The sequence below is a fragment of the Lithobates pipiens genome, unplaced genomic scaffold (assembly GCF_037356315.1).
Source record: "Lithobates pipiens isolate NorthernLeopardFrog02 unplaced genomic scaffold, aLitPip1_a1.2 Scaffold_10, whole genome shotgun sequence".
Taxonomy (NCBI): Eukaryota; Metazoa; Chordata; class Amphibia; order Anura; family Ranidae; genus Lithobates; species Lithobates pipiens.
In genome coordinates, this window is record NW_027507686.1 from 68,639,328 (window position 1) to 68,665,581 (window position 26,254).

The 26,254-nt window shown below is 44.9% G+C and overlaps 1 protein-coding gene across 1 annotated transcript; it reads left to right on the plus strand.

Annotated features, from left to right (window-relative positions):
* Positions 1–49: 49 nt before the first annotated feature.
* On the plus strand, positions 50–17,894 carry PRDX5 (peroxiredoxin 5). The gene is made up of 6 exons (XM_077455805.1): positions 50–213; positions 3,909–4,043; positions 10,670–10,801; positions 13,993–14,031; positions 15,594–15,658; positions 17,673–17,894. Exons 1-6 carry the CDS (start codon positions 121–123, stop codon positions 17,776–17,778), a joined length of 570 nt encoding a protein of 189 aa, XP_077311931.1. The 5' UTR covers positions 50–120; the 3' UTR covers positions 17,779–17,894.
* The last annotated feature ends 8,360 nt before the right edge of the window (positions 17,895–26,254 follow it).

Sequence of the window (26,254 nt, forward strand, 5' to 3'; positions counted from 1 at the left end):
TCGGATGCGCATGCGCCTGTAGTTGCCCGCGGGACAGGGCAAGGGCGCATGTCAATCAGCGCAAACCACTGTGGAGGCGTGTCCATTGGACGACCCATATAAAGCCCCGCCTCAGTTACCATGGCTTTTAGGTTACCCGTATCTTTTCTCCTCCTGTCACCACTTCGTAGAGCTGCGAGGAGCGGAGTCTGGAGCAGAGCCATGTCTATCAAGGTAAACGTGCCGTGTTGTGGTCCGGGGGATCATGTGACACATGGAGTGTGCGGGGTCAGGAGACGCCAGGTGTTCTCTGTACTTTACCAAATCAGGAGCTCGCTGGAGGTGCCCCATACATACAGGGACTGGCATGGGCTAACCCAGCACATCGTCTGTAACGTGTCATGCCCTTGGAAAAGGGGTTTTAAATCCTACATTTGCAATTTGAATTAAAATAAAAAAAATACCTGGATCAGGCCCTTCCTGTCATGGGGGTGACACTGCTGTGCGGTTTTTTGTCTTCTTCCTGTACGTGTCATCAGATGTCATGATTGGTGATCCACACATATTGGAGGGAATACTTTGTAATGGCATGACAACATTATCATTCCTGTTTGCTGAAGGGTGATTGAGTTATTACAATGTCCTCCCTGCATATATTTGTGGTTTAAACCCCTGAAGCAAAAATTTTATTACACTGCAGTTTACTGATTCTTGGATGTGGTGGCTGCATTCGGGTGTGTGGGTCCCCCCCCCCCCCCCCCTCCAACAGCGCAATTTGCCCTACAGATGTAGCAGTTGGTGAGTCAAATTTTACAGCTGACGGGGGTGCTTATAATGGTTCATTTTATTTATGTAAAACCTTTATCCCAAAAGGAAGAAAACTGTTTTCTGTAATTGACCTATAAAGTGAGCTCAACTCCAATTTTGTTAGTGTATTTAATTCTGCTACCCCCTAGACTGCTGTCCAAAGGTGCTCCCTCATCCATACTATAGGAGGAGTTAGTGGCCAGATCATCTGGTGGAAAACCAAGGGGGGATCCTAAAGAAAATGAATGTAGCCACTATATGTAATAATTGGTAAGCTGCCATTTTAAAGATGCGTTTGCAGAGAGATTCTAGGATGATGTTTGCCCAGCTACAAATTTGGGGGGTACCATCTGGGTTGAGTAATTCCAGGGCAACTCTTAAAGTCCATTACCACAACCAAAGGAAGATGTCAGGATGTGTTATGGACTATCGCTTATTTACAAAGTCACATAGATCACAAAAACTGCTACACTTATGTTTCAGCCACACCTGGCTTTAATTGTAGCTAATTACAACATGTTTCAGCAACATTTTAATCCCCCTTTCTCTACATCAGAAGGTAAATTGCCTATAAATTTGATAAATGCACACCCTAGATTTGAATTCCTGTCTTTGCAGATCAAAGAGCAGTGGAAACTGCTTCACTATAGTTTAAAAAAAAAATGCAGATAAGCCACGGTATAGTAATGTGATGGAGCAATTTCAGTCTGCTGCGCTGCCATCCTACCCCGATTATTGTGGTCTGTGACCGTTGCCATCGCTTTCAAGTTGGTTGGCATTGCTAAGTCTCTGCAGGTAAAAGGGAGCATTTAAAACCCAGTAGTTAATCCAACCCCCCCCCCCCCCCCCATATACTCCTCTTACTTGCACTAACTCAATTAAATTGGGTGTGTCAGCAACCTGGGAGATAGGTTATGTCCCTCCCCTGGTCATGTGACAGTGCCTGGGGCTAGTGATTGGCTGTTGGACCTGTGCACTGTCACAAAGGGGCAGGCCCCACCACACCTGGTAGTGCTGTGCATTCTTGTTGGCTGCAGAAGAATGAGTTGCCAAGGAGCCTGGGGAAGGTGGCTGGGTGTAATTGGAAGGGGGGTTGATAGATGCCCATTGCAGGGTAAGGCCCCATACACATGGAATGATTTGCTCTGTGCCACATGCAGGGCCAACGTTTACTGGCACAGGTACTGCATGCATTCCCACCTCCCCCATGCTGGCTTCCCATTTTAGTTTATTGTGATATGCAGCTGCACAGACACGGCCACTGTGTCCTTATATATGTGGGGGTGTGGCTCCCCAAGCGCACACGAGGAGTTTGGGAACCTGCATGTCATATAAGGACACATTGGTTGTCTGTACAGCTGCTTTTCCCAATAGACTAAAATGGGTTGTTGGCATGGGGATGCACACAGTACCTATGCATCCCCATGTCAGTAGTGAAAGATGGCCCTGCATGGGGCATTGAGAAACTGCCCCATGTGAATGGGGCCTAAAGTAGCCTTTTTTTTTTTTTTTTACTGCCTTCCTGCACACAGTCCCTTCGCTTCCCAATTGATCTATTCAGTGTCCAGAACAAAGAAAAATACCTGTTTCCTCTGGGTGTGGGAATTGAGGCTTGCTTCTCCTCCCCTGGTGCATGGTCATCACATGTGGGTGGGAAAAGAGTCTTTAGCCCTGTGTAAGCTCTGAAGAACTTGCATATTCTTCCTGTTTAGCGGTGGATATGTTCATTCTCCATGGTCACACCCCCAAGATGGACTGGCATTTCTAGTGTGCATAGTACAGTATACAAGGGCACAACTAATTTTTTCCCCAAATAAAGAGAAGTGAGGTTCAGAAGGCTACAAGAAGGCATAAAAACACAGTAAGAAACAATACCATGAAAAATAAAGTACAGCCAAAGCTCGTTTGGCTGTACTTCTCCTGTGAAGTGCAGTTCGTTCTGCATTCCTGTGATCTGTTTTCAGCAGACAGTGGGCTGATGTCACAGAGCCGGTGTCTTCCCGAGAAAGTTCCCCAATGGATAAGGATTCCCCCCCCCCCCATACTGCGCTTGTGCAGTAAAAACTACAGAGCTGCCAAAAATAGCCAAAGCTGAACAGGTGAGTCAGCTGTATACGGCACCTGTGCACTACATTCCGCCCTATGTCCAGGTTCAAGCCCCACCATCCAAGTGGACAGAATTAAAATATGCCAAGCTCAGCGAGGCCGTGCCTGAAGCGAGGGGCCCTGTTACAGGTACCATATACAGCTGACTCACTGTTCAGCTTTGGCCATTTTCAGCGGCTCCTTTGTGGTTTTGTACTGCGCAGTACAGGGGGTCCTTATCGGCCGGGGGAACTTTCTCGACAGAACACCGATCCAGGCTCAGGAAAAATCTCGCTTGTCGTGATCTGCCTTTGCTTGGACCAGCACAGGTGAGCTGCTGAGTCTGTGCTGGCTGCTCCTGCCCCTTCACAGCCAAACGCTCCAGTGAGCATGGGGCGGGGGCAGAGAGCTGATGACTGGCAGTCACCAGCTCTCTGCTCAAGGAGCTCTTGTAAGCGAGTGCTTGGTGGTGTTTGACGACTCGGTTCTCAGTCTTAAGCCTTGTACACACTACTGGATTGTTGACCAACAAAACACTTGTCCGATGGAGCATACACATGGTTGGATTTTACGCCAACAGCCTGTCATCAACACATTTCCCATTGGAAAATCTGATCGTGTGTATGAGTCTTTAGAGCCGGCAGGGGACACAGATCTACCTATGCAAGAATGTTGATGTGACTGAATTGCAAAGAAATGTTAAATTGCTACCTTTTCAGATTTAATTTAAGAAAAATCCTCAATTAGTCTGGCTTCACTATGTAATATCTCTTGTGGAACTACTGTAGATGTTACAATCCTTGTTTTGAGGTGATTACAAGATTCAGGATGTGTATGATGACACTTTTTTATGCCGCAATTATACCAAAGCTGTTCTGGGAAAATCCAGACATGTGACTGCCAGAAAAGCTTGGGCCAGTCCTGTGGTTGAGGCAATGGGTGTAGAATGAATTAATTGCACACGCTGATGAAATGCTAACATCATGTTGCACAGTAAGTTGATATGTGAACCATGCTGTTATCTGATATGTTGACAGGTAGGAGATCAAATTCCTGATGCACAGGTATTTGAGGATGGTCCAGGAAACAAGATCAGCGTGAAGGATGTGTTTGGCCCTGAGAAGGGGATTCTGTTTGGTGTCCCAGGAGCTTTCACCCCAGGATGTTCCAAGGTAGGTTGCATGCGGTTATGTGTTTGTTCTATACTATTTTATGTAGCCCTTTATCTCACTAGATCAATGAGCTTATTCTATACTGTACACTATTGGTGCAATGTCAAATAAGCCATTGTTTCAGGACCAGGGAACTTCAAGGTGACACTTGCATCTAACAGTACAGTGAAGCATGAATATATACGCAATGGTCACACAGTAACAAATGCACACCCCCTGTTATGTCATGGTCTCTGAAACATACAAAATCCCATATTCAAATCTTAAAGTATAAGGGCTGAATCCCACCAAAATACAAGAAGCACATTCAGTGTGCATTTTCCACACCAGATGAACATGCTGCCGATGCCAATTGATCATTAATGGTACCCCAAATGCAGCCTCCATAGTGCCATGCAGTTTGGAACTGAGGATTCTGGAAAAAGTAGAGCTTGCACTTTTTCTGTTTTGCAGCCCCGTCAAATGAATGGGATGTCAAAACTGCACCGTGTGGGATCACCCAGTATAAACCAGCCCTTAAAGCCGAACTTCACTCTTTCAATCAACTTTTAAATGTTTAACCCTTCTGCTTCAAGCATTGATAAAGATGGAATATATTTTCCTATTTGCTTGCTTTAAACTTTTTACATTTTTAAGTTACTTTTTGTTTTCCAGGCCTAGGCAAATGTTGTACATCCTAGGAGTCCTCAGAAGGTGAGGAGGTGTTTTCTCAATTAAGCACGCCCTCCTGCCTGTATGTCTGAGCTAAGGACTGATGGATGCCAGGAAGTAAATGCTACATGAAGTATCTGCCCTCACCCAAGATGGCCTTGGCCAGAAATGCTAGGGCACTGTTGTACAAAGTGATTTCCAAACAAAATAAATCATGAGACATGGATGGGTTAGTTTGTGTGGTTTTGTGTTATTAAACCCACAACAGTAACAGGTGCCTCTGTTGCTCTGTCTGGTGCCTCCAGACACGGAGCACTGTCTGGTAGTTGGGATGGAGCAGGAAGAGCAGCTCAGCAGCCTCTGACATCCTCCTCCCTTCTCCACACACTGTTGGCAGAGCAGCACCACAGTGCATGAAACTGTAGAGAGGAGCTGTCAAAATTGAGGCTGAATGTCGGGGTGCGCGGGACCCTGCTTTCTAACACCAGCCAATGGGATGGGATCTTGGCAGGCCGATACGTGTATGTGGCCCCTCCCCTTTCATTGGCTGGATAGCTGCCGGGTCCCGCCCACCTCTGACATCACGCTGAATGTGTCGGCCCCTCTCTCTCCATACAGTTTCACAGTGCAGCACTGCAGGGAGCATTCCGTTTCAGTTACACTATCGGCTGTGAAACCTGCCAGTGCCACCTGCCAATGCCAGTTAGTGCCATCAACCAGTGAAATCTAGTGCCACATGCTAATGCCATCTGCCAGTGCCACCTACCAGTGCCAAGCAGTGCCCACTGCCAGTGCAAATCCAGTGGCACTTGCCAGTTAGTGCCATCTGCCAGTGCAATCCAGTGCCACTTGCCAATCTGTGCCACCCATTGCCGGTTCCACTTGCCAATCTGTGCTGCCCATCGGTGCCAGTGCTGCCCATCAGTGGCACCAGCCAGTGCTGCCCATCAGTGCCCATTAGTGTAGCCTATCAAAGCACATCAGTGAAGGAGAAAAAAACTTATTTGCAAAATTGTATAACAAAACAATAAAAAAAAAAAAAAAAAAAAAAAAAAATTGTCTTTCTCTTGGCATCAGGCATGAGCAATTCTTATTGTCCGATGCCCCAGACATGCAGTTCTGGACGCTGGGCAGAGGATTTAAATAACTGGCCCCTAATTTTTTTTTCAGCTGGCTTCTAGATTCTAAGCAAATTTGTCAAGCCCTGACCTAGAGGGAGTCGCCTTGGCAGTCCCTGGGTGGAAGGAGGAAGTGTAACAGTAAGTCCCCCTCCTAACAAAGCCCCCAGGTCCATCCATGCTCTATAGTAATTGTAGCCAAATCTCTCCTGTCAGGCTATTGTATACAGCTGCTGCTGGTGCCTGTCAGAATATTCTAACTGCTTTAAAACAGTGGATGCTGGGCAGGGAGGGGCTGACAGGGCCACCCAATCGGCTCAGGAACTGGCTGACAGTTGCATAGTGTTGGCCAGTTTTAGTGAGCCTTCAATTCTTGCTTCCCCCCCCCCCCCCCCCCAGCTGACCAGAGAATAAAATGTTAAACAGTTTTGATGACAATTAATGCTCTTAATGCTCTAAAGCAGATACTTGCTACTGAAACCTGTGTGTGTGTCTCTAGCATTGCTCCTGTTTCTTCTTGCTGGAGGCTGCCATTTTGTTGAAGCCCAGAGCAAAAATGATCCTTTGTTTTTGATACAAAAAAGTGTCACTTTCTGTAATTGTGTACATTTCCAGCTTTGTATGTCTTGTCTCGGAGTGGAAGGCTGACAGAGGCTTTACAGTGCTAAATTTTGTCCTGTTGTCTCCTGCCTTTTTTTTTTCTCCCTCCTGAATCTGTTCCCTCAGCACAGTTTGTGTTATTCTTGTAGCTTCCCCCCCCCCCCAAAGGGCAACAGTAAATCTTAATGCTGTCAGGCTACTGTGCTAAGTAACTGAGCATGTGCCGAGCAGGGTGAGATGGTGCATTACTGGATTTTAAACCATATAGGCACTTTTAATGTTTCACATAGCTATACCTGCAAAAGGGGCCAGCCTAAAGTGATTTGTCAGGAATTAATTTTCTGACTAAAGTTCCACTTTAACTGACTGTTTTCAGCTATCTGTCTAAATTGCCTATTCAGACATTCATGCCCTTTTTCAAAAAATAGTTGACAAATGGCAGGTACATCAATCCCAGCCCGTACCAGGTTACCGGCCAATTGTCAGGAAACATAAGTGATAAACCGGTCTGTTTTATGGGGATCATACTGTGCCAGAGGGGGCCAGTCCTGGTCTTAACCGACAATGAGCATTCCCTCTAAATATGAGAGTTGAAATTATTTCCAGGAACTTGGCTAAGAGCTGTAGGGTTGATCCGGCCGTTAGTGCCTGAGCTGGTCGTGTACACCTCTAGATCAGCTTAAACCTTGAGAGATTAGTGCTGGAACCATGTCCAAGGTGGACTAACATGAGGAGAGAGAACAGAGGGGAGTGGGGAGAGGATAGGAGCACCACTACTCGGTCAGATATGGTTTTATATGGAGGGACCAAAAAGAATGCCCATCAGTCGAGCCCATGGTTCCCAAGTAGCTTCAAATTTGTTAGGTGTGTCTTGTAACAGGCTGAGCTTCTCCTGAGGCATTACCCACAATATTTTTCCTTTTTGCCATTGAAAGGGAAATGCCAGGCTTTTTCCAGGCCCTGGCAATCGTGAGTTTAGCTCCCAAGAGCATGAACTGTGCTAATTTGCCAGAGGGTTTAGAGATTCATGGGATCGATTCATTTAGGACGGCGACCACGGGAGTCCTGGGTATTCGGGTGCCTACTAACTTAACTATATTAAAGATGTGTTTTTTTTTTTTTTTTATTTATTATTTTTCCCCTATTTGGACCGTCAGGCTTAAATCTAGAGAAGACTATTGACAGTTGGGCCAGCCTAGCCGCTTGATAATCTTTGAAGGTGGGGGTGTCCTAAGCGTCTTCTCCTGTGTCCAGGGGGGAATCTGTAACCTGCCTTGCCCCAACTAAACTTCAGAATCTTACTTTGGCAAGTCTTGATGTGGTCTTTCCAAATGGGGATGGGAAGAGGGCAAAAGATACAATCTGGGGAGTAGTGTCATTTTAATAGCATTTATCCTTCCCAGCCAGGAAATGTCATGTTGAGCCCAAGTGTGTAAATCGGTTTCTAGTTTGCGGAACATGGGTGGGTAATTGTGGCTATATAGGTTTTCAATTTTGTCTGTTAGGTTAATTCCTAAGTATCTGATGGAGTCACTCCACTTAAATTGGAAGGACGTTTTCAGAAGGTTCGCTGTTAGTTTCAAGACATTTTGAGCCTGAGATTTGGAATAATTCACATGGAGGCCCAACATCTTTGTAAAGGTATCTAATGTTCTACATAGGTTGGGGAGCGTAGTTATGGGAGAAGTGAGGAAGAGCATGACATTGTCCACAAAGAGGCCACACTTATGAATTTGGGTACCGCAGGATACCCCCTTAATACTCTGGTTTTGGCAGATCGCTATAGCGAGCATTTCTATTGCAAAGATCAGAGGCGAGAGGACATCCCTGTCTGGTCCCCTTTCTTGTTATGGGCTTGGAGTAGAAGCCTTGGAGCCTTACCCATGCTGAGGGGTTGGAGTAAAGTGCCTGTATCAGGCCCATAAAATGTTGGTCAAAGCCCCACTGTTTTAATATGGCAAAAATATAGGGCCAGGAGACAGTCGAAGGCATTCCTGACTGTTTGGAGAATGGACATTACATCTATTGTCGTCCATATCTGATCTGGCCCTTGCCTACCTGGGATGAAACCCACTTGATCCTTATGGATGTATGTTGCTGAAGAGGGCAATGTGGTTGGCGAGAATTTTTGGTCAGAATCTTGACGTCGCGGTAATTCTCTACTTCCAGGTCTGAGCCAGTTTTTAGCACTCCTCTCCACCCCCCCCCCATCTGTGAAATGGGGCTTCTGGGCTATCCATGTGTTCCGTTGTGAGTTTTGAATTGAAAGGCCATCTAGAAACATGCTTAATGTGGGGGGGGGGGGGGGGGGGAGTGCTTGGTGAGTAAAGTTTGCCATAAAACTCACCAAGCGTTGTAAAATCACGGATCACTGTCATTACTGGTAAAGAAAAGCCATAAATCTCTCCCATAGTTTTGTAGACACTATAACTTTTGCGCAAACCAATCAGTATACGCTTATTGTGTTTAATTTTGGTAAAAAAAATTAGTATAGATATAGATATAGGCCTAAACTGACTAACACTTAAAAAACAAAAAACCACTACAGATCGGTGCTATAGCCAAATGATGGCTACAGCATGGACCTGCTTTGCCCATACTGTATCTCTTGATGTCGCATGCCCAAGCGGCCTGCAGGGCACGCTCTGTGATCAGCGAGTCTGAGACTTGCTGGATCGGAGTAAGGGGTCAATCCCATCAATCGGTGCTGCCTCCATCAGTGCATATCAATGAAGGAGAAAAATTACTGGTTTGCTAAATTTTATAACAAATTAAATGTGTTCTTTTTATTTACACACAAAAAAACAGCTGTGAGTAAATACCACCAAAAGACAAGTCTAGTTGTGTGAAAAAGATGAAAAATGTCATCTGGGTAGTGTTGTATGACTGCACAATTGTCATTTAAAGTTTGACTGCGCTGAAGATTGATCTGGGCAGGAGGGGGGTTTAAGTACTCAGTAAGGAAGTGGTTAATGATGCTGCTTGTGTAACTTAAAAGTATAAGGTCTTAAAATGTAATATAAGGCTCGGCTCCCTATTATGGGGTATACTATGTGTGTAATTCCTACATAATATAAGACATGTTTATTCAACTGTACAAATCACCTTCTAGGAATCTTGTGTAATAGGAAATGGAGTAATGTTTTTTGTAGGAACATTACTGAATGTCCAGTGGTTTTCATTGCCATGTAGAAAACTTGTTTCCTAATTTGTATAACAGCCATTGTGAAGAACATCAGAAGGTTGGACTTAATTGACATCATACTTAGGATTAGGTGTCACATGTATGTCCAGAAACATGCATATAAATGTATTTCATCTTTTATTTTTTGGGGGGAAACCTGAACTAGATGGCATTGTAGAAATTCTTTAAAAGTGACTATTCAGCCTTTTTCCTATTGGTCTTGCTTTGCAGTGCTGGAGTCCTGGATTTAGATTCAATAAGGGCTTTCTTCACGTTTCAATGTTTGATGGGTTTCTGTTGGGTGTTTGTGTTTTCTTCCAGGACCTGAAAACTTGTTGGTTACGTCCAAGAGCTGGCTCATGATGGAAATAAAATAACTTGTAGATGCGGTCACCTTTCTTATCCTGTTGTGTGGCTTTCTCGTATAGCTGTAAACCTGTAGTGCAGACCTCATTACTGCTATTTACTAGAAAATGCTCAATGCCTGGATGTTATGCTAACGCAGTGGCTTTAATGTTGACCTGACATACATCTGCATGCAGGGGCACCTTATCTGTAAAAAATACAGAGCCACCTGACTCCCTTGTTGGCAGCACTGCTGCTCTTACCAGTCCCTCTGACTGTTCTGCTCTGCTGGTTTCCTTTTGGCTCTTGGCCTTTTAATCACAGCACCTTTCTGCATAGCCCATTCCTGGCTTCTGACTAGGGGTTCTCCTAACACCCTGATATGAGCCCACCTGATCCATGGGTGAGACCTCCTGGTTTGGGCTCCTCTGACCCCTGGGTGAAACCTCCTGTCTCCAAACTGGGAGCTCTAAGCTATCCTCAGGCTTGAGTGTATAATGACCCTGCACACCTCTGTACTCGCAGTGCACGCACCTGGTAAAATCCAGACATGGGACTGTGTCCCAATTCAGAACTACAAATCCAGAGAGACAGAAACACAGCTTTCTCTGCTCAAATGGTAGTCTGGAACATCACATTAACCCTTTAATGCAAATCCTGTCTCATTTTCTCCATTTTCAGTGACAGGGTCTCACTCTCGACGTTATGTTTTGTCACCTTTTTTGCAGACGCATTTGCCTGGATACGTGAGTCAAGCTGAGGACCTGAAATCCCGAGGAGTGAAAGTTATTGCTTGCATCTCTGTCAATGATGCCTTTGTTATGAGCGAGTGGGGGAAAGCTCATGGTGCAGATGGAAAGGTATGAATATAGGGAGCGTTACTCATGAAAAATGATTAGTATGATGTAAACTGTTTTTGGGCTCAGTTTTCCACTGGCTTGGATTAACCTGTATGAGGTGGGGTGTATTTCATTTTCAAAAAAGCCATTAAGTGTTTAAAAAAAAGTTGTACTTGCCTGCGCTGAGTGAGATTTGCACAGAGCAGCCCAGATACTACTCTTCTTGGATCCCTCTTCTGTGCTCCTAGCCCCTCCTGAGTGCCTCCATAGCAAGCGGCTTGCTATGGGGGCACCTGAGCCAAGTTGTAGCTTCCTGTGTCCATTCACTGAGTCAGTGAATGGACACTGAGGGGGATGCATAGAATGCATTAAGATAAAAAAAACTGACTTTACAACCACTTTAAGGCAGCTCATTCAATTGAATTGGCTGGTAATGCACCAAAACATCCATGAATATAGACATGCACCATTGTTACCATGTGTACTGAAATGAATGTACATTGGAACTGTGTTGCCTTAGAGTATTGGAGTGCTGATTGACTGGCACCACCTATTGCATGTAATGTGTTAGTTCACCACAGTACAAAAGTGTGAACCCGACTGGAGGCACTAGAAGAGGGGAAAACGACTACCTTTGAAAGCAGATGAGTGCTAGTGTCGCTGATGCCATCCCACCTGCCACTGATTGCCAGCAATCCCTCTGCCACTGTAGAAAAATGTAGTTTTTCTGACTGCTTGAATGTTTGGATAAAAGGCTTTTAAGCATGCACAGGAATCGTGGACAGGATAATTGTAATTAAATTGTGAGACCAGTGAAGATGCACACCCTTACTGCCTGCATGTTCTCCCTGTGCTTGCATGGGTTTCCTCCTACGTTCCAAGGGCATGCTGATAGGTTGAGTCCTGATTAAATTGGCCCCTAGTTTGTCTTTATGCATGTGAAATGGGGCACTTGGATTGTAGGCTCTTTGAGGGCAGGGACAGTTATGATTGTACAAAATGTAAAGAGCTGCATAAAATTATTGGACCTATATACTAAATGGCCATAACATTATGCCCACCCTTGATAACCCATTGAGACCTTACTTTTAAACTGTAAAACAAACCTTAAAGGGGCAGCTACAAAAGGGGAGAGATGGAGATCTAAATCTCTACATAAATACATGGTAAAATAAGCATTGCACATGTCACTATTTACCCTACCCTAAAGCACCTTGTCCCCATGTTGAGGACAAGCGCCTCTTCCCGACAACCCTGGCCATTGGTTGTCAGTCTGCAGGCAGGGGGCTTATTGGAATCCGGGAGCCCCCTTTAATAAGGGTGGGGCCCACCCCCCCCATGAGTATGGGGCACAACATACCCCTACCCATAAACCTGTGGGGGTAAAAAAAAAACACAGGGTTAAAATAGTTTATTGCACAGCTCCGGGGGTCTTCTCGCCGGACTCCTCGTATCTTTTGCTAGCGGAGGAGCCCGGCTTTCTTCCGACTTCGGGGGTCTTGTCCCCCTCTTCAGTTCTTCTTGCTGGGCAACCGCTTCTTCTTTCAGCTTTTTTTTTATTTGTTTATTTTTTATTTTTTTAAACTAGCGGTGGCCCGGTCTTCCTCTTCTCCTTCTCCTCCGGCGACCCCCCCCCCCCCCCCACCCCTATATGTCGCCGCGTCCCTGGCATTGCGGCTGGAGAGAGCGTCCAGTCAACCTCTCCAGAAGAACGGAAGGTGGCGACAGATGACCGGGCCACCGCTAGTAAAAGAGCTGAAAGAAGCGGTGGCCCGGCAAGAAGAACCGAAGAGGGGGACAAGACCCCCGAAGTCGGAAGAAGAGGGCGACTAAGAAGAGAGCCTGGCTCCTCCGCTGGCAGAAGATAGCGGAGGAGTCCGGCGAGAAGACCCACAGAGCTGTGCAATAAACTATTTTAACCCTGTGTGTGGGGGGTTTTTCATTTTACAGGTGAATGGGTAGGGGTACATTGTACCCCATACTCATTCGCATAGGGTGGGGGGGTTGGGATCCGGGGACCTCCCGGATTCTGATAAGCCCACTGACAACCAACGGCCAGGGTTGTCAGGAAGAGGCCCTTGTCCTCATCAACATGGGGACAAGGTGCTTTGGGGTGGGGGGGCTGCACGGCCCCCCTTCCCCCAAGGCACCCCCCATGTGGAGGGCATGCGGCCTGGTACGGCTCGGGGGGGGGGGGGGGGGGCGCATGCTCATCCCCCCCCCCACCCCCTTTCCTGGCCAGCCGGGTAGCGTGCTTGGATAAGGGTCTGTTATGGATCTGGGGACCCTCACGCTGTTTTTTTTCAGTGTAGGGGGTTCCCCTTAATATCCATACCAGACCTAAGGGTCTGGTGTGTGTATATACATTCATTTTGAATACCCTAAAAGGGGTTATAGTACTTTGTGTATGAAGTAGGTGCCTATTAGTCAAAATTTTGATTTGGGTTGCTCATAGCAATCCTTTTGAGTGTGGGGTAGAAAATTTTTTGGCTGCAATACTATTGGTCAGTCAAAAGTAGGGATGTGCTGATACCCCTCGTCCCCTTTGAGTACTGATGCACTTCTCTAACACTTCAGCTGTCAGCAGGGGAGACCCACTGACGGCTCAAAGAACCGAGCCTGAAAGTATCAGTTTCAGGTATCGTGCATTTGCATGAGTATCAATACCCAATACTAGTATTGGTGCGACCTTACTCAAATTGGCTATTTTTTTTTTGTATTGGAAGCAGAAGAGTAAATGGCTTTTGTTCAGAAAGGCGGAGTTTTGTTGTGTAACCTGCTGGAACTGGCATGATTTCAGAAATCCTTGTGTAACCACAGAGTTGTGTAAGCAGGCCTGTGTCTGTCCATTCCTGTTATCAGCTCATTTTGGTTTGCTGGTTTATGCGTAGATACGATTTTATCTTTGTAGTAGGATGGCAACTTTTTTCATAAACTATATCAAAGTTAAGTAACCCAAGATGGTAAGCAACTTTGTAGGTATATTTAGCGTTCCTAAAAGTCACAGGAAGATAAGACTGACAGTAGACTCAGGCCCAGGTTAACAAACTGCTTGTTTTTAGGTCTAAGATGTAACACTCATAGTGGGAATCATTTGAACAAACTGCTAAGAAAAGTGCCATATTTTGCATGCAAGTGAATGTGGGGGGGGCTGTTTATTTTTTTATTTTTATTTTTTTTCTCTCCCATTTAACTATGTTCTGTTCCTGTAGGTTCGGATGTTAGCTGATCCCACTGGGAACTTCGTCAAGGTAATTGCTGTGTATCCTGGCAGTAACAATCACAACATACTCTGTATCTTTACCATTTGAAAGCTGACTGCAGAGTTTATAATGTAACTTAATTTTGCTTTGTACAAAATGTAATTGTGCTAAGGTATATTTATGGTTGCTTGTTTTTAAAGGGTCTATAGCAGGGATCTTCAAACTACGGCCCTCCAGCTGTTGAACTACACATCCCATGAGGCATTGTAAAACTCTGACATTCAGACATGACAAGGCATGATGGGAATTGTAGTTCCTGAACAACTGGAGGGCCGTAGTTTGAAGACCTCTGGTCTATAGTATGCCTGTAAGGTGGCGCATTGTTACACTGTTTAGAAATGTCATTTTGTGAAATGACTGTTATAAGGGGGGGGAGTAATTTTAAAAGTACTAGTGGCTATAATTGTCAGTCCCAGCAATACAGATAAGTCATTGAGAAAACGGCATGGGATCCCCACAGTCCATTAAGAGGCCCTTCAGGTCTGGTATGGATATTAAGGGGAACCCTGCCCCTATGGGTTTTTATTTCAATTTTTGAAAATAACGGACCCTTATCCGATCACGCAATCTGGCAGGCCACGGCAAAGGGGAGGGAACGAGAGCACACCCCCCTCCTGAACTGTACCAGGCCACATGCCCTCAACATGGGGAGGGCGCTTTGGGGTAGCCCCCCCCCCCAAAGCATCTTGTTCCCCATGTCAATGGGGAGAAGGGGCTAATCCCTTGCCCAGCAGTTGTGGGGGCTTATCAGATTCTGGAAGCCCCCTTTAACAAGGGGGCCCCCAGATCCCACCTCTGTTTGAAATGGTAACTGGTACCATTTCACAAGTGTCAAAATTAAAAAAAACACAAGCCCATCCCTAATCAAGATACTGATCCATACAGACTTTATACTAGTAAAGGGCTCTAATTATAAAATGTTCACGGTTGTGACTCAACATTTGTGCATGCGTAACGAATACCTGTAATGTGTTCCTTGGTGCCTTTTGCTGGGTGAATGTAACATTACCTAAGATTCAGTCCTATTAGAAGAACACTTTGACAATGAAAACTGACATTCGCAAATTCAGAAAATAACCCAACACTATAGGCTAAGGCCCCATACATACTATTAGATTTTCTGCAGATTTTTGTTCAGATTTACCAAAACCATATGAGGTCAAACCTTAGTTTCAATTTGTATGCAGTCAGGCCCTTGCACAACATGGGTTTGGTAAATCTGCAGAAAATCTAAGTGTGAATGGGGCCTTAGAACACTAGCAGGGGAAATGCCATGAGGGAGATCTCTGCACTGTCTATGCAGAATCTTTTGTAAACGGCCAAATGAATTGGGTGTTCAGCTGAACGAACCAAGTTTCTGTGTAATGCAAAACATTTGGCATTGTTGCCACTGCTTTCTCATTGTTGGCAAGCACCATACCGACATCCTAAAAGCCAGTAATTCAACGCTCTTAAAATTAAGTTTTTGACAAACTTTTTAGGGTATGGCCCCCTTTCATCAGGTTTTAGCAGGCATAGCATTGTGTTTAACTATATTTTTCTGTTTTCAGGCTGCTGGATTAGGTTTGGACAAACCAGAGCTGCTCAATCTCTTTGGGACCCAAAGGTGCAAGAGGTGAGCCCTTGCTGCCTGATGCAGACCTTCCTTTGCCTTGTTCAAAACTAGATCCCATTATATATCAAACGGAATTGGACCCATATGAAAGGAGCCTAACAGCTGCAGGATGTGATCATTGACTGTTAGTGAAGAGCTCATCAGAAACCAATTGGCGGTTCCTGATCCTTCGTGTGACAGCTTGGTCTCAAGTTTTCTGTAGCACATGGCATTGTCCTGAAGACAAATCTACAGACTGTATGGTAGATCACACAAAACATATCTATATATCCTAGATGGGTAACTATACAATCAATCCACAGTAGCAGACTCAAAACAGAGAATATATACACCACCCACTTTTGGTAGCCTTGTGGGGGGGCTTTAGTGACCACTCGCTGTGTTTATAATGGTACCTATCTCACAAGGAAAGGGGAGTGCAGTGATCTTTTATCTAAAGTGAATAGTGCATATTTTAAAGTGTGGGTTTGGGGGTTTTCCTCCATACTTGGGTGATCTGTGCCCCAGCACCCCTACACTGAGAACTGAGCGATCAAACATCACAGATGGCTCGGTTGTCACAGCTCCCCGAGCAGAGAGCTGTGGAGGAGGCTGAGCAGTCCCTTTGTCAGGCACCTGTGGATCCAGGCTTTATTGTCACAATGACTGGACTGATGTCAGTGAGCGGATTTCAGACCTGCTAGCTGGTCACAGGAGTGCAAAACAAATTGCACTTCTGTGATCCATAGAAGCCCAGCCAAAAGCACTTAAGGTGGACTTCTGCTTTTTAAAGCTGAACTCACAGGCTGGCTTATAAAATGTCTCCTCCCAGCATATTCAGGATTTATTGCTAATTTTTGTCTAGGGCAGGAATCTCAACTATGGCCCTCCAGCAGTTGTGGAACTACACATCCCCCCCCCATAAGGCATTGTAAAACTGACATTCAGACATAACCAGGCATGATGGGAATTGTAGTTCCTGAATACTATGCAGGGCATAGTGTGCTAGACCATTGCACCTTAGGCAAGACCAGCTACTTGCTACCCCCCCGCCCAAAAAATAAGACATAAGACTATACTTCTAAAATATAATTTTTATATGGAATGGAAAGGGCACACAATAGTATAGCACAGGCCCTCTCTACAATCCCTGTGATTGTTGCCCCCTCATCAAACTTCCAGGCACAGCGAGCATAGTTGCCAACATTTAAAGAGGACTGGCAGCAGAACATGGGGCAAGGGCTGGGAGAAATTGTGTTGATAACTGCTCTGCCCAATATCTCAGTCCAAGGACAGTGCTACAGGTAAAAGATACCATCTTGATCTTTGTCAACTAACAGCACTTTATCTAAAGATGGAAGTAAGGTTGAAGGATCAAGATGGTACTTTTTTATTTTATTTTTTTCCCCTGTAGCACTGTCCTGACTGAGATATTGGACTGAACAGTTTTCAGCATGATTTTCTCCCAGTCCAATGGCTGCATAAAAAAACATTGTGTGTGTGTGTTCCTCCATGTTGCTCTGCCCAGAAGGACCATGCAATCATCCCTGAGGCCAGCTGCTACACCCTCCAGTGACGGGCGTGATAACCCCCCTTGGCTGGCCACACACCTCAAAAGTTCCAACCAGTGACAATGGAGGTGGGCCAGCTCCTCTAAATCAATCAGAACCCTGAGCCACCAAGCAGTTCTGGAGCCGGGGAGGGATCTGTCGGTGTACTGCATGTGATGGTTCCCTGCATGATACCTGACAACAGACGTTCTCTCTCCTCCTCAGTACACACTCCTGCAGACCCACCACACAGGGCTGTTGGCTCCAGAGGTTACATCCAGCGGGGATGAGGAGGTGACAGGCTATGGCTGCACACTAGGGTGGCAGTGCGCTCTAGTCTGCCTAGTGGTAGCACCAGCCCTATGCAGGACCAATGAGGACCATAAACTATGATGCTTGCTAGTCCTGTTTTTAAGGCAGACCACAAGAAAATGGTGGTCGCTGATTCAAGTGTTAATTGTTTGGGTTTTTTATTTGTGTTTCAGGTTTTCTATGATAGTTGAAGGTGGGAAGGTGAAAGCCATTAATGTGGAGGAAGATGGGACTGGTCTGACCTGCAGTCTGGCAGGAAACATATTATCTCAACTCTAAGCTGGAACTCTGCATACACATGTCACTGTTCGTAGAAATATAGCACTGCAGAAAAGTTGGTATCAGGACTGGTTGTATAAATTGCCATAATTGCATATTAAAGACTATCAAATGTTTCTCCTGAGCAAAGCTGTTTTATTTGTCCGTATATTTTAAATGTTTACTTAGCCACACCTACAACATCAAATCTACTATAATCTGCCATTTCAGTATTTAAAGTTTTCAGACAGCAAAACTTGCAACTTGTTCCATACAGAAATGTTTTACTTTTGTTGGCTGCACTGGAACGCACTGCACCGGTGTGAACTAGGGCTATTGGAATACATTAAACGCTGCATGTGTTTTGATGCAGATTAAAAATGCACTGGTGTGAACCAGCCCTAAAGCAAAACCTATATAACCCAACCCTAAGGTACTTTAGCTGTTATTGTAACAAGTTTCGCTGGAGTTTGTATCAAATGGCTTCTAAACCACAACTGCAGTTAGTAATGCAGATAAATCGCACAATTTTTTTTTTTTTTTTTTTTTTTTTTTTGTAGACTTTTGTGTCACTGTTCTACATGTGTTAGTAGCAGTGCACCCACCTAAACAAGGCTGGTATGGGGGAGCTAAAACTTTATTTTTTATTTTTTTGCTAAGTAATATCCTTCTCGGGCAAGCTTCATGCAAATATGAACGGTCTCTGTAGTGGGCCCTGATATCTTTTTGTAACAAAACTCTTGCAGTCCCTGTAGAGAATAAATAACACTAACACATTCACTTATACAATGTGCAGAACCATTTCATTAACCTCCTGCTATATAAGGAAAAATCCAAACCACAAAATCCTGTGTTTTTAGTAAATATGTTAAAAAGGCACCCTTTTCCAGTGTCATGTGCTGTGGGTAAAATTGCATAATTGGCTACAAAATATCAATTTCTTCAAGACAAATTGAACATGGAGTGTGGGTTTCTCCCCCCCCCCCCCCCCCCCTGCAATTTAAAGTTAAAAACAAATATCCACATAGCGTAACCCTTGTATGTCTGAATTGTTTAAACTTATACAAATTTACACTCATACGATTGTGCTGCTATCTGCATAAAATATGTAAAACCCATAGAGTTCTGGCAAACTGGTCTGTACCTGTCACCTATGGACTTAAGGACATCTCCTTAATACATACATAATGTATATAAAAAAGCTCTATTAAATTGCTATTTAACCACTTGCCGACCGCCGCACGACGATATACGTCGGCAGAATGGCACGGGCAGGCATAAGGGCATATATATATATATATATATATATATATATATATATATATATATATATATATATATATATATATATATATATATATATATATATATATATATATATATATATATATATATATATATATATATATATATATATATATATATATATATATATATTAGTCCCTGCCTTCCCGCGGGTGGGGGGCCCGATCGGGGGCCCCCCCCCGGTGCCTGCGGCGGTCGGCATTCGTTCGGGAGCGATCCCGGATGAGGGGACGGCCATTCATTCATGGCCACCCCCCTCGCGATCGCTCCCGACGAATGGAAATCCTTCGTGACATCACTTCCTCTCCTGTAATGTAAACACAGGAGAGGAAGTGATGTATTCTCTCCTCCGTGTCGGTATTTTTCGTTCCGGCACCGAGGATAACCCCCCCCCAATAAAGGTTTAACCCTGTGATCACCCCCCGTCGCCAGTGTCACTAAGGCTGGGTTCACATTGCAGCGGTTTATGAGAACGGATGTGATTTGCAGTGCAAATCACATCCGATCTCTGTGCGATTCGAGTTCAGCCATACAGATAGTATGGCTGAATTAGCGCCGCAAATTCGCACGGGACCCTTTTTTTGGTCCGCAGCAGAATCGGATCGCATGGGTGTTCACACCATGCGATCCGAGTTTGCAGATCGCACTGCGATATGCGAACTGATCTGGGGGTGTCATTAACATTTCACTGACACTCCCAGCAGTTCGCATAGGGCAGTGTGAACTGCCGCCGGGAGGCATGCGATGCGGGAACCCGCCGCGGATTCGTGGCATTCCCGCATCGCTCCAGTGTGAACCCAGCCTAATAAGCGATCATTTTTCTGATCGCTGTATTAGTGTCAAAGGTGACGCTAGTTAGGCAGGTAGGTATTTAGGTTCGCTGCAACTTTTTATAGCGCCAGGGACCCCCATATACTACTGCATAAAGCCCCCTGATTGCCCCCTAGTTAACCCTTTCACCAGTGATCACCATATAACTGTTACAGGTGACGCTGGTTGGTTAGTTATTTTTTTATAGTTTCAGGGCACCTGCCATTTATTACCCAATAAAGGTTTAACCCCCTGATCACCCAGCGGGTGTCATTTGTGACCCTAATAACTGTTAGGGCAGTTAGGGTTAGTTCTAAGGTACCCCCCTAACCCCCCCAATAAAGGTTTAACCCCGTGATCACCCCCCGTCGCCAGTGTCACTAAGGCTGGGTTCACATTGCAGCGGTTTGAGAACGGATGTGATTCGCACTGCAGTGCAAATCGCATCCGATTTCTGTGCGATTCGAGTTCAGCCATACAGATAGTATGGCTGAATTCGTGTCGCACCCGCCGCAAACTCGCACGGGACCCTTTTTTGGTCCGCAGCAGAATCGGATCGCATGGGTGTTCACACCATGCGATCAGAGTTTGCAGATTGCACTGCGATATGCGAACTGATCTGGGGGTGTCATTAACATTTCACTGACACTCCCAGCAGTTCGCATAGGGCAGTGTGAACTGCCGCCGGGAGGCATGCGATGCGGGAACCCGCCGCGGATTCGTGGCGTTCCCGCATCGCTCCAGTGTGAACCCAGCCTAATAAGCGATCATTTTTCTGATCGCTGTATTAGTGTCACAGGTGACGCTAGTTAGGCAGGTAGGTATTTAGGTTCGCCGCAGCTTTTTATAGCGCCAGGGACCCCCATATACTACCGCATAAAGCCCCCTGATTGCCCCCTAGTTAACCCTTTCACCAGTGATCACCTTTACAGGTGACGCTGGTTGGTTAGTTGTTTTTTTAGTTTCAGGGCACCCGCCATTTATTACCTAGTTTCACTAGTGTACCCCTAAATTTAGGGGTGTCTACTTTCCAAAATGGGGTCATTTGGGGGGGGGGGGTTTGTGCCATCTTGGCATTTTATGGCCTTCAAAACTGTAACGCCCTTAAAGCCTGAAGGCGGTGCTTGGATTTCAGGGCCCCGTACGCGGCTAGGCTCCCAAAAAGTCCCACATATGTGGTATCCCCGTACTCAGGAGAAGCAGCAGAATTTATTTTGGGGTGTCATTTTACATATGCCCATGGCATGCGTGAGCATTATATAATTTAGTGACAACTTTGTGAAAAAAAAAATAAAAAAAAATTAAAGTTTGTAATTTTCCCGCAACTTGTGGCAAAATATAAAATATTCCATGGACTCAACATGCCTCTCGGCAAATAGCTTGGGGTGTCTACTTTCTAAAATGGGGTCATTTGTGGGGGTTTTGTGCCATCTTGGCATTTTATGGCCTTCAAAACTGTAATAGGTAGTGAGGAGTGAAGTCAAATATTTACGCCCTTAGAAAACCTGAAGGCGGTTCTTGACTTTCGGGGCCCCGTACGCGGCTAGGCTCCCAAAAAAATCCCACACGTGTGGTATCCCCGTACTCAGGAGAAGCAGCAGAATTTATTTTGGGGTGTCATTTCACATATGCCCATAGCATGTGTGAGCAATATATCATTTAGTGACAACTTTGTGTAAAAAAAAAAAAAATTTTTTTTTTTTGTCATTCAATCGCTTGAGGCAAAAAAATAAAATATTCAATGGGCTCAACATGCCACTTATCAATTTCCTTAGGGGGTCTACTTTCCAAAATGGGGTCATTTGGGGGGGGTTTTGTACTGCCCTGCCATTTTAGCACCTCAAGAAATGAGATAGGCAGTCGTAAACTAAAAGCTGCGTAAATTCCAGAAAACGTACCTTAGTTTGTAGATGTGACAACTTTTGCGCAAACCAATAAATATACAGTTATTGACTTTTTTTTTTTAACCAAAGACGTGGCTGAATACATTTTGGCCTAAATGTATGACTAAAATTGAGTTTATTGGATTTTTCTAATAACAAAAAGTAGAAAATATCATTTTTTTTTCAAAATTTGCAGTCTTTTTCCATTTATATCGCAAAAAATAAAAATCGCAGAGGCAATCAAATACCATCAAAAGAAAGCTCTATTTGTGGGAAGAAAAGGACGCAAATTTTGTTTGGGTACAACATTGCATGACCGCGCAATTACCAGTTAAAGCAGCGCAGTGCCAAATTGTAAAAAGACCTCTGGTCATTTACCAGCAAAATGGTCCGGTCTGAAAGTGGTTAAATAGATGCACTGCACAATAAAATTAGGCCTCATTCCGATGGGTGCTGACACCTGTAGTCTGTAAATGGGCACCTTGTTTTTTGTGGCTTAAGGTGCTGTGTGCAAGTAGCTCATTCATATCTATTGGGATACAGTGACTGCACGGACATAGCTGCTCATCTCAATGGTTGGGTTGAGCCCTGAATGCAGATAGTCTGGGTGGCTGGAGATGCATAAACAAGGAGCACATTCAAGAACCATAGGTGACTGCGCCCTTCTAAATGAGCCTTTCTATTCAACATATATTGAATAAAGGAATTTTATATAACTCCCTGGTTTCAACTTATTTACCTGTCATTAATAAGCAGTCCATATCTTCACATTTTTATTTTTTATTTTAATATCCTAGTAGGATACTTCATTGGGTGATCTTGCACATTGTATTAGTGGGTGTGTTCAGTTGTATTTTTATCTGAAATTCCGGTTTTGTAACTTATAGAATAGCATTCAAATTCAGGGTAAGGGTTAAATTGTGCTGACTATTGTAGATACCTGTAGAGGGTAAATGTATAAATTCACATTTTTGTAAAGTGGTGCACCCATATTCAGGATGTAACATTTTACAATTGGGCAAAAACTGCAGATCCTAAAAGTCTTTGACTGTCAGCTTCTAGTTCTAAATGAACTACAAGAGCGATCTTCATTGCTCTTGGTAGTTCACTGAGCTTCCTGTCAGAGTGTAACTGCCTGTACCAGCAGACCAATACATTCTGCAGGACTGGCATAAGGCCTGGTACGTGCCTATCCAGGTTGCTTTTTACAATACAAGTTTTTGATCCATTTGAAGTCTATGGAACCAAAAACCCAGAAAAGTCCATGGACCTTGCCATTAAAATGCACAGATGTGAACGTGACCCTTAGGAAACCATGTTAAATGGACTGTAGTGTTTCTGCAAAACTGAAAACACACAAAAATGCATAAATGTGAACCAGGCTTCACACCCACACTCACCCACATACTAGTCCCAACAAAAAATGTGCATTTTTTTTTCTGTAAAAGCAAGCTTATCCTTTAAGGCAGGCATGTCCAAAGTCCGGCCCGCGGGCCAATTGCGGTCCGGTTTTGAACAGCCCACCTGGTTGTTTAAACATGTATATCTTTTGTGGCCCCCGGCGATCTCCTAGCGCCGGGGCCACAAAAGATGTATAGTTCAGCTGCCTCGGAGGGAGGAGGCGGGACGAGTGCCGTGCACACAGGAGGAGAACTTCCTGTTTACACGGCAGCTGTAATAGGAAGTCCCGTCTCTGCCATTGGACGACTGTGCTGTCCATCAAACGAGGTGGGACTTTCTCTTAAAGAGGCCGTTGTGTAAACAGGAGATTCTCCTGTAAGATGTCTTTGGCGCTCATCCTGCCCTCCATGGCTGCACTGATGGTAATGGTGGCTGCATTCCTGGCAATTGCAATTGTGGAGCTGCATTCCTGGCAATGGTGGCTGGCATTCCCGGGAATGGTGGGTCTGCAGATAGACACTGATCCTTGTTTTGCTTCACAGTTCTTTATTTAAAATTTTTAGTTTTTTTTTTCCTGAAGTTTTCTTAAAGTGAAGGTGCGTGTTATACGTCAATAAATATGGTGTATCCAAATAATACACTTGAGCTCATCTATTCACCACACACAGCCACAAATCAAGAGAATTCTTCTGGGGAAGTGTATTAGTGCTCGGATGGACACACTTAGACCGAATTTTAATGGGTCAAAGAATGTCAGGCAAAATGGTCGGCCCTCGCGCATGTTCAGTTCATCAAATCTGGCCCTCTTTGAAAAAAGTTTGGACATCCCTGCTTTAAGGTGTGTGTGTGTGGGTTTATCTTTATTTTTTTATTTTTTTTGACAGTTCCCACCATGCAAGCTGTAGCTGCTTGCCAGATACTTGGGCATTGATTTACTAAAACTGGAGAATGCAGAATCTGGTGCAGCTTTGCTTAGAAAAGGGGGCAAAGGTGTGTTGGGGGTTTTTCCCTAGTGTATATCCATCATTTTGATACCATAATCCACTGGAACCCTTGGAATGGGGTGCAGGATGTATGGTCTATGTTGTGTCCATTCTCTTCTGCTTGAGGGTGCTGGGCTTGATGGAGGCCTCCTTTTTGAGGCTGTCCCATACACTGCTTATCTGCGGAATATTGCATCTCAACATCCTGGCAACATGGGACAAATGGGCAGTCACTGGATCATCCAATGTGGTCAAACAAGTCCAAGAGAGTCCTGAAGTGGTGGCTCAGTCCAGAAGCAGGAAAGTCCATACCGTCTGCACCACGGGAAGGAAGTAAAACTGCCATAAACCTGTCCGGCTGGGAGAGAAGTCCTGGATGCCCAGCAAGTCCAACCGATGTGGCTGTAGGAAGAAGCCCAACTGCTGGCTGTTAATGCCCAGATCCTGAACACTAGGGGGTCTTTCAGAATCCATGATCCCTACCATGCTTTAGGTTAGAAAGTCACCTGCCTATAAGGTTACTGCTTTGCCTACAAAGTAGGGAGAGGAAGCTTCCTCAGCTAGGAAGTACTTTGAGTATCAGTCAGGCTTGGGTAAGTATTTTCCACCTGAGGGTGGTAAGGGTCATGTTTCCATCTTGGGTCCAATTTTCCAAAGACCTGCTAGCTCTCAGTCTGGTTTTTGTTCTTGGTAGAACTTTAGGCTGAACATATTTTTTTTAAATTTTAGATTGAGCAAGGGAGGGTTATAACCCCCTGTCAGATTTTATTTTGCCCTCTGTGTCCCATTGTGGAAACATCCCTTTACTTCCTGTTCTGTAGCCAAACCGGAAGTGAGAAGAAATAGCTGCAAATTACAGGAATTTCTTGGAAACCCCCCAGGTCACCAGAACTGGTGTCCCCATTGGAAGAATTCCCCTCTATTTTTAGGGATTTTCTTCTACTTTCAATGATCATGGTAAATAGGACTGAGAGTGTGAATCTCCCTAAAGGGGACGCAGACAACTGAATGTTCAAATCCCCCTCACTCTGTCCAAAACTAAAAAAAAAAAAAAAAAAGTTTTGCCTTTTAGTTCATTTTAATCAGGGTTCAACATTTCAAGTGTTGCTTGCCACCAGTTGCCCCACCCAACTCCTACCCTTCCCCCACTTAAACATGCCCTCAAATTATCTCATGAAATGATACTGTTAAATGTTTTATGTGGAACTAAGCTACAAAAATATTAACAACCACCTTCTCAGTGCCCATCAATGCAGTCTACCATTACCCATAAATGGTGCCTTGTGGGAGCCGACTCTCCTTCTAGTGATTTGGTCAGGAAACTGTGGGGAAGGGAGAAGATAGGAAGAGGAGAGCCAACCAAATCGCACAGAGGGGTTCTCTGCAGTCAAAGTCCCACCTCCTGGTCCTGCTCCTATGCTAGACATCACACTACTTTAAATTTCCCAGCATTGGACCAGTGTGCTGTATATCATAGGAGCCAGTCCAGGAGGCAGGAATTTTACAGCGGAAACCCCCTCTCTGTGTTATCTGACTGGCTCTCCTCTTTTGCTCCCTTCCCCACAGAATTGGCTCCCATTCAACCCCGCCTGCCAGAAGCACTTGCCCCCCACCCCCACCCCTCCGACACAGCTCCTCAGTCACCCTCAGCTAATTTCCACTAGCCAAATGCAAGCAGGTGAGTGGAAATTTTGAGGGCTGCATTAAAGATGAATTCCAGGTATAGTATAATTTTACATTGTAACTATATACATACATACATACCTGGCTGATGCCCATGGATGCTGAAAATCACAGAAATAGACACAGCTGGTCCAGTGCTGAGCGGCCGGCTTGATACATTCTAAATGGAGGTAAACCGCTCCGCATGGATGCCATTCAGTGAATGCTTCCATTTTCTGAATTAATTCAAAATTTACTCTGGATGAGATGGAGAGCTGGGAGAATGATTTCACTGTCCCGTCTCTCTATCCCATCCAATCAGAGAATGCTTTGGACTCCCAAGAGGGACAGACTGCCTCTCAGTCCACAATTGCTAGGTGGAGTTGGCAACTCATTTCTCAGGAAAGCCACCCCCCCACCCCATTTTCCTGTAAAATCTCACTGCAACAGAAG

Bases quoted from the DNA above. Each gene is read 5' to 3' on its own strand.
- PRDX5 (XM_077455805.1), top strand. From the start codon at position 121: ATGGCTTTTAGGTTACCCGTATCTTTTCTCCTCCTGTCACCACTTCGT. The intron at 214-3,908 runs GTAAACGTGCCG...ATATGTTGACAG, and splicing joins GCAGAGCCATGTCTATCAAG to GTAGGAGATCAAATTCCTGA. The intron at 14,032-15,593 runs GTAATTGCTGTG...TTCTGTTTTCAG, and splicing joins CCACTGGGAACTTCGTCAAG to GCTGCTGGATTAGGTTTGGA.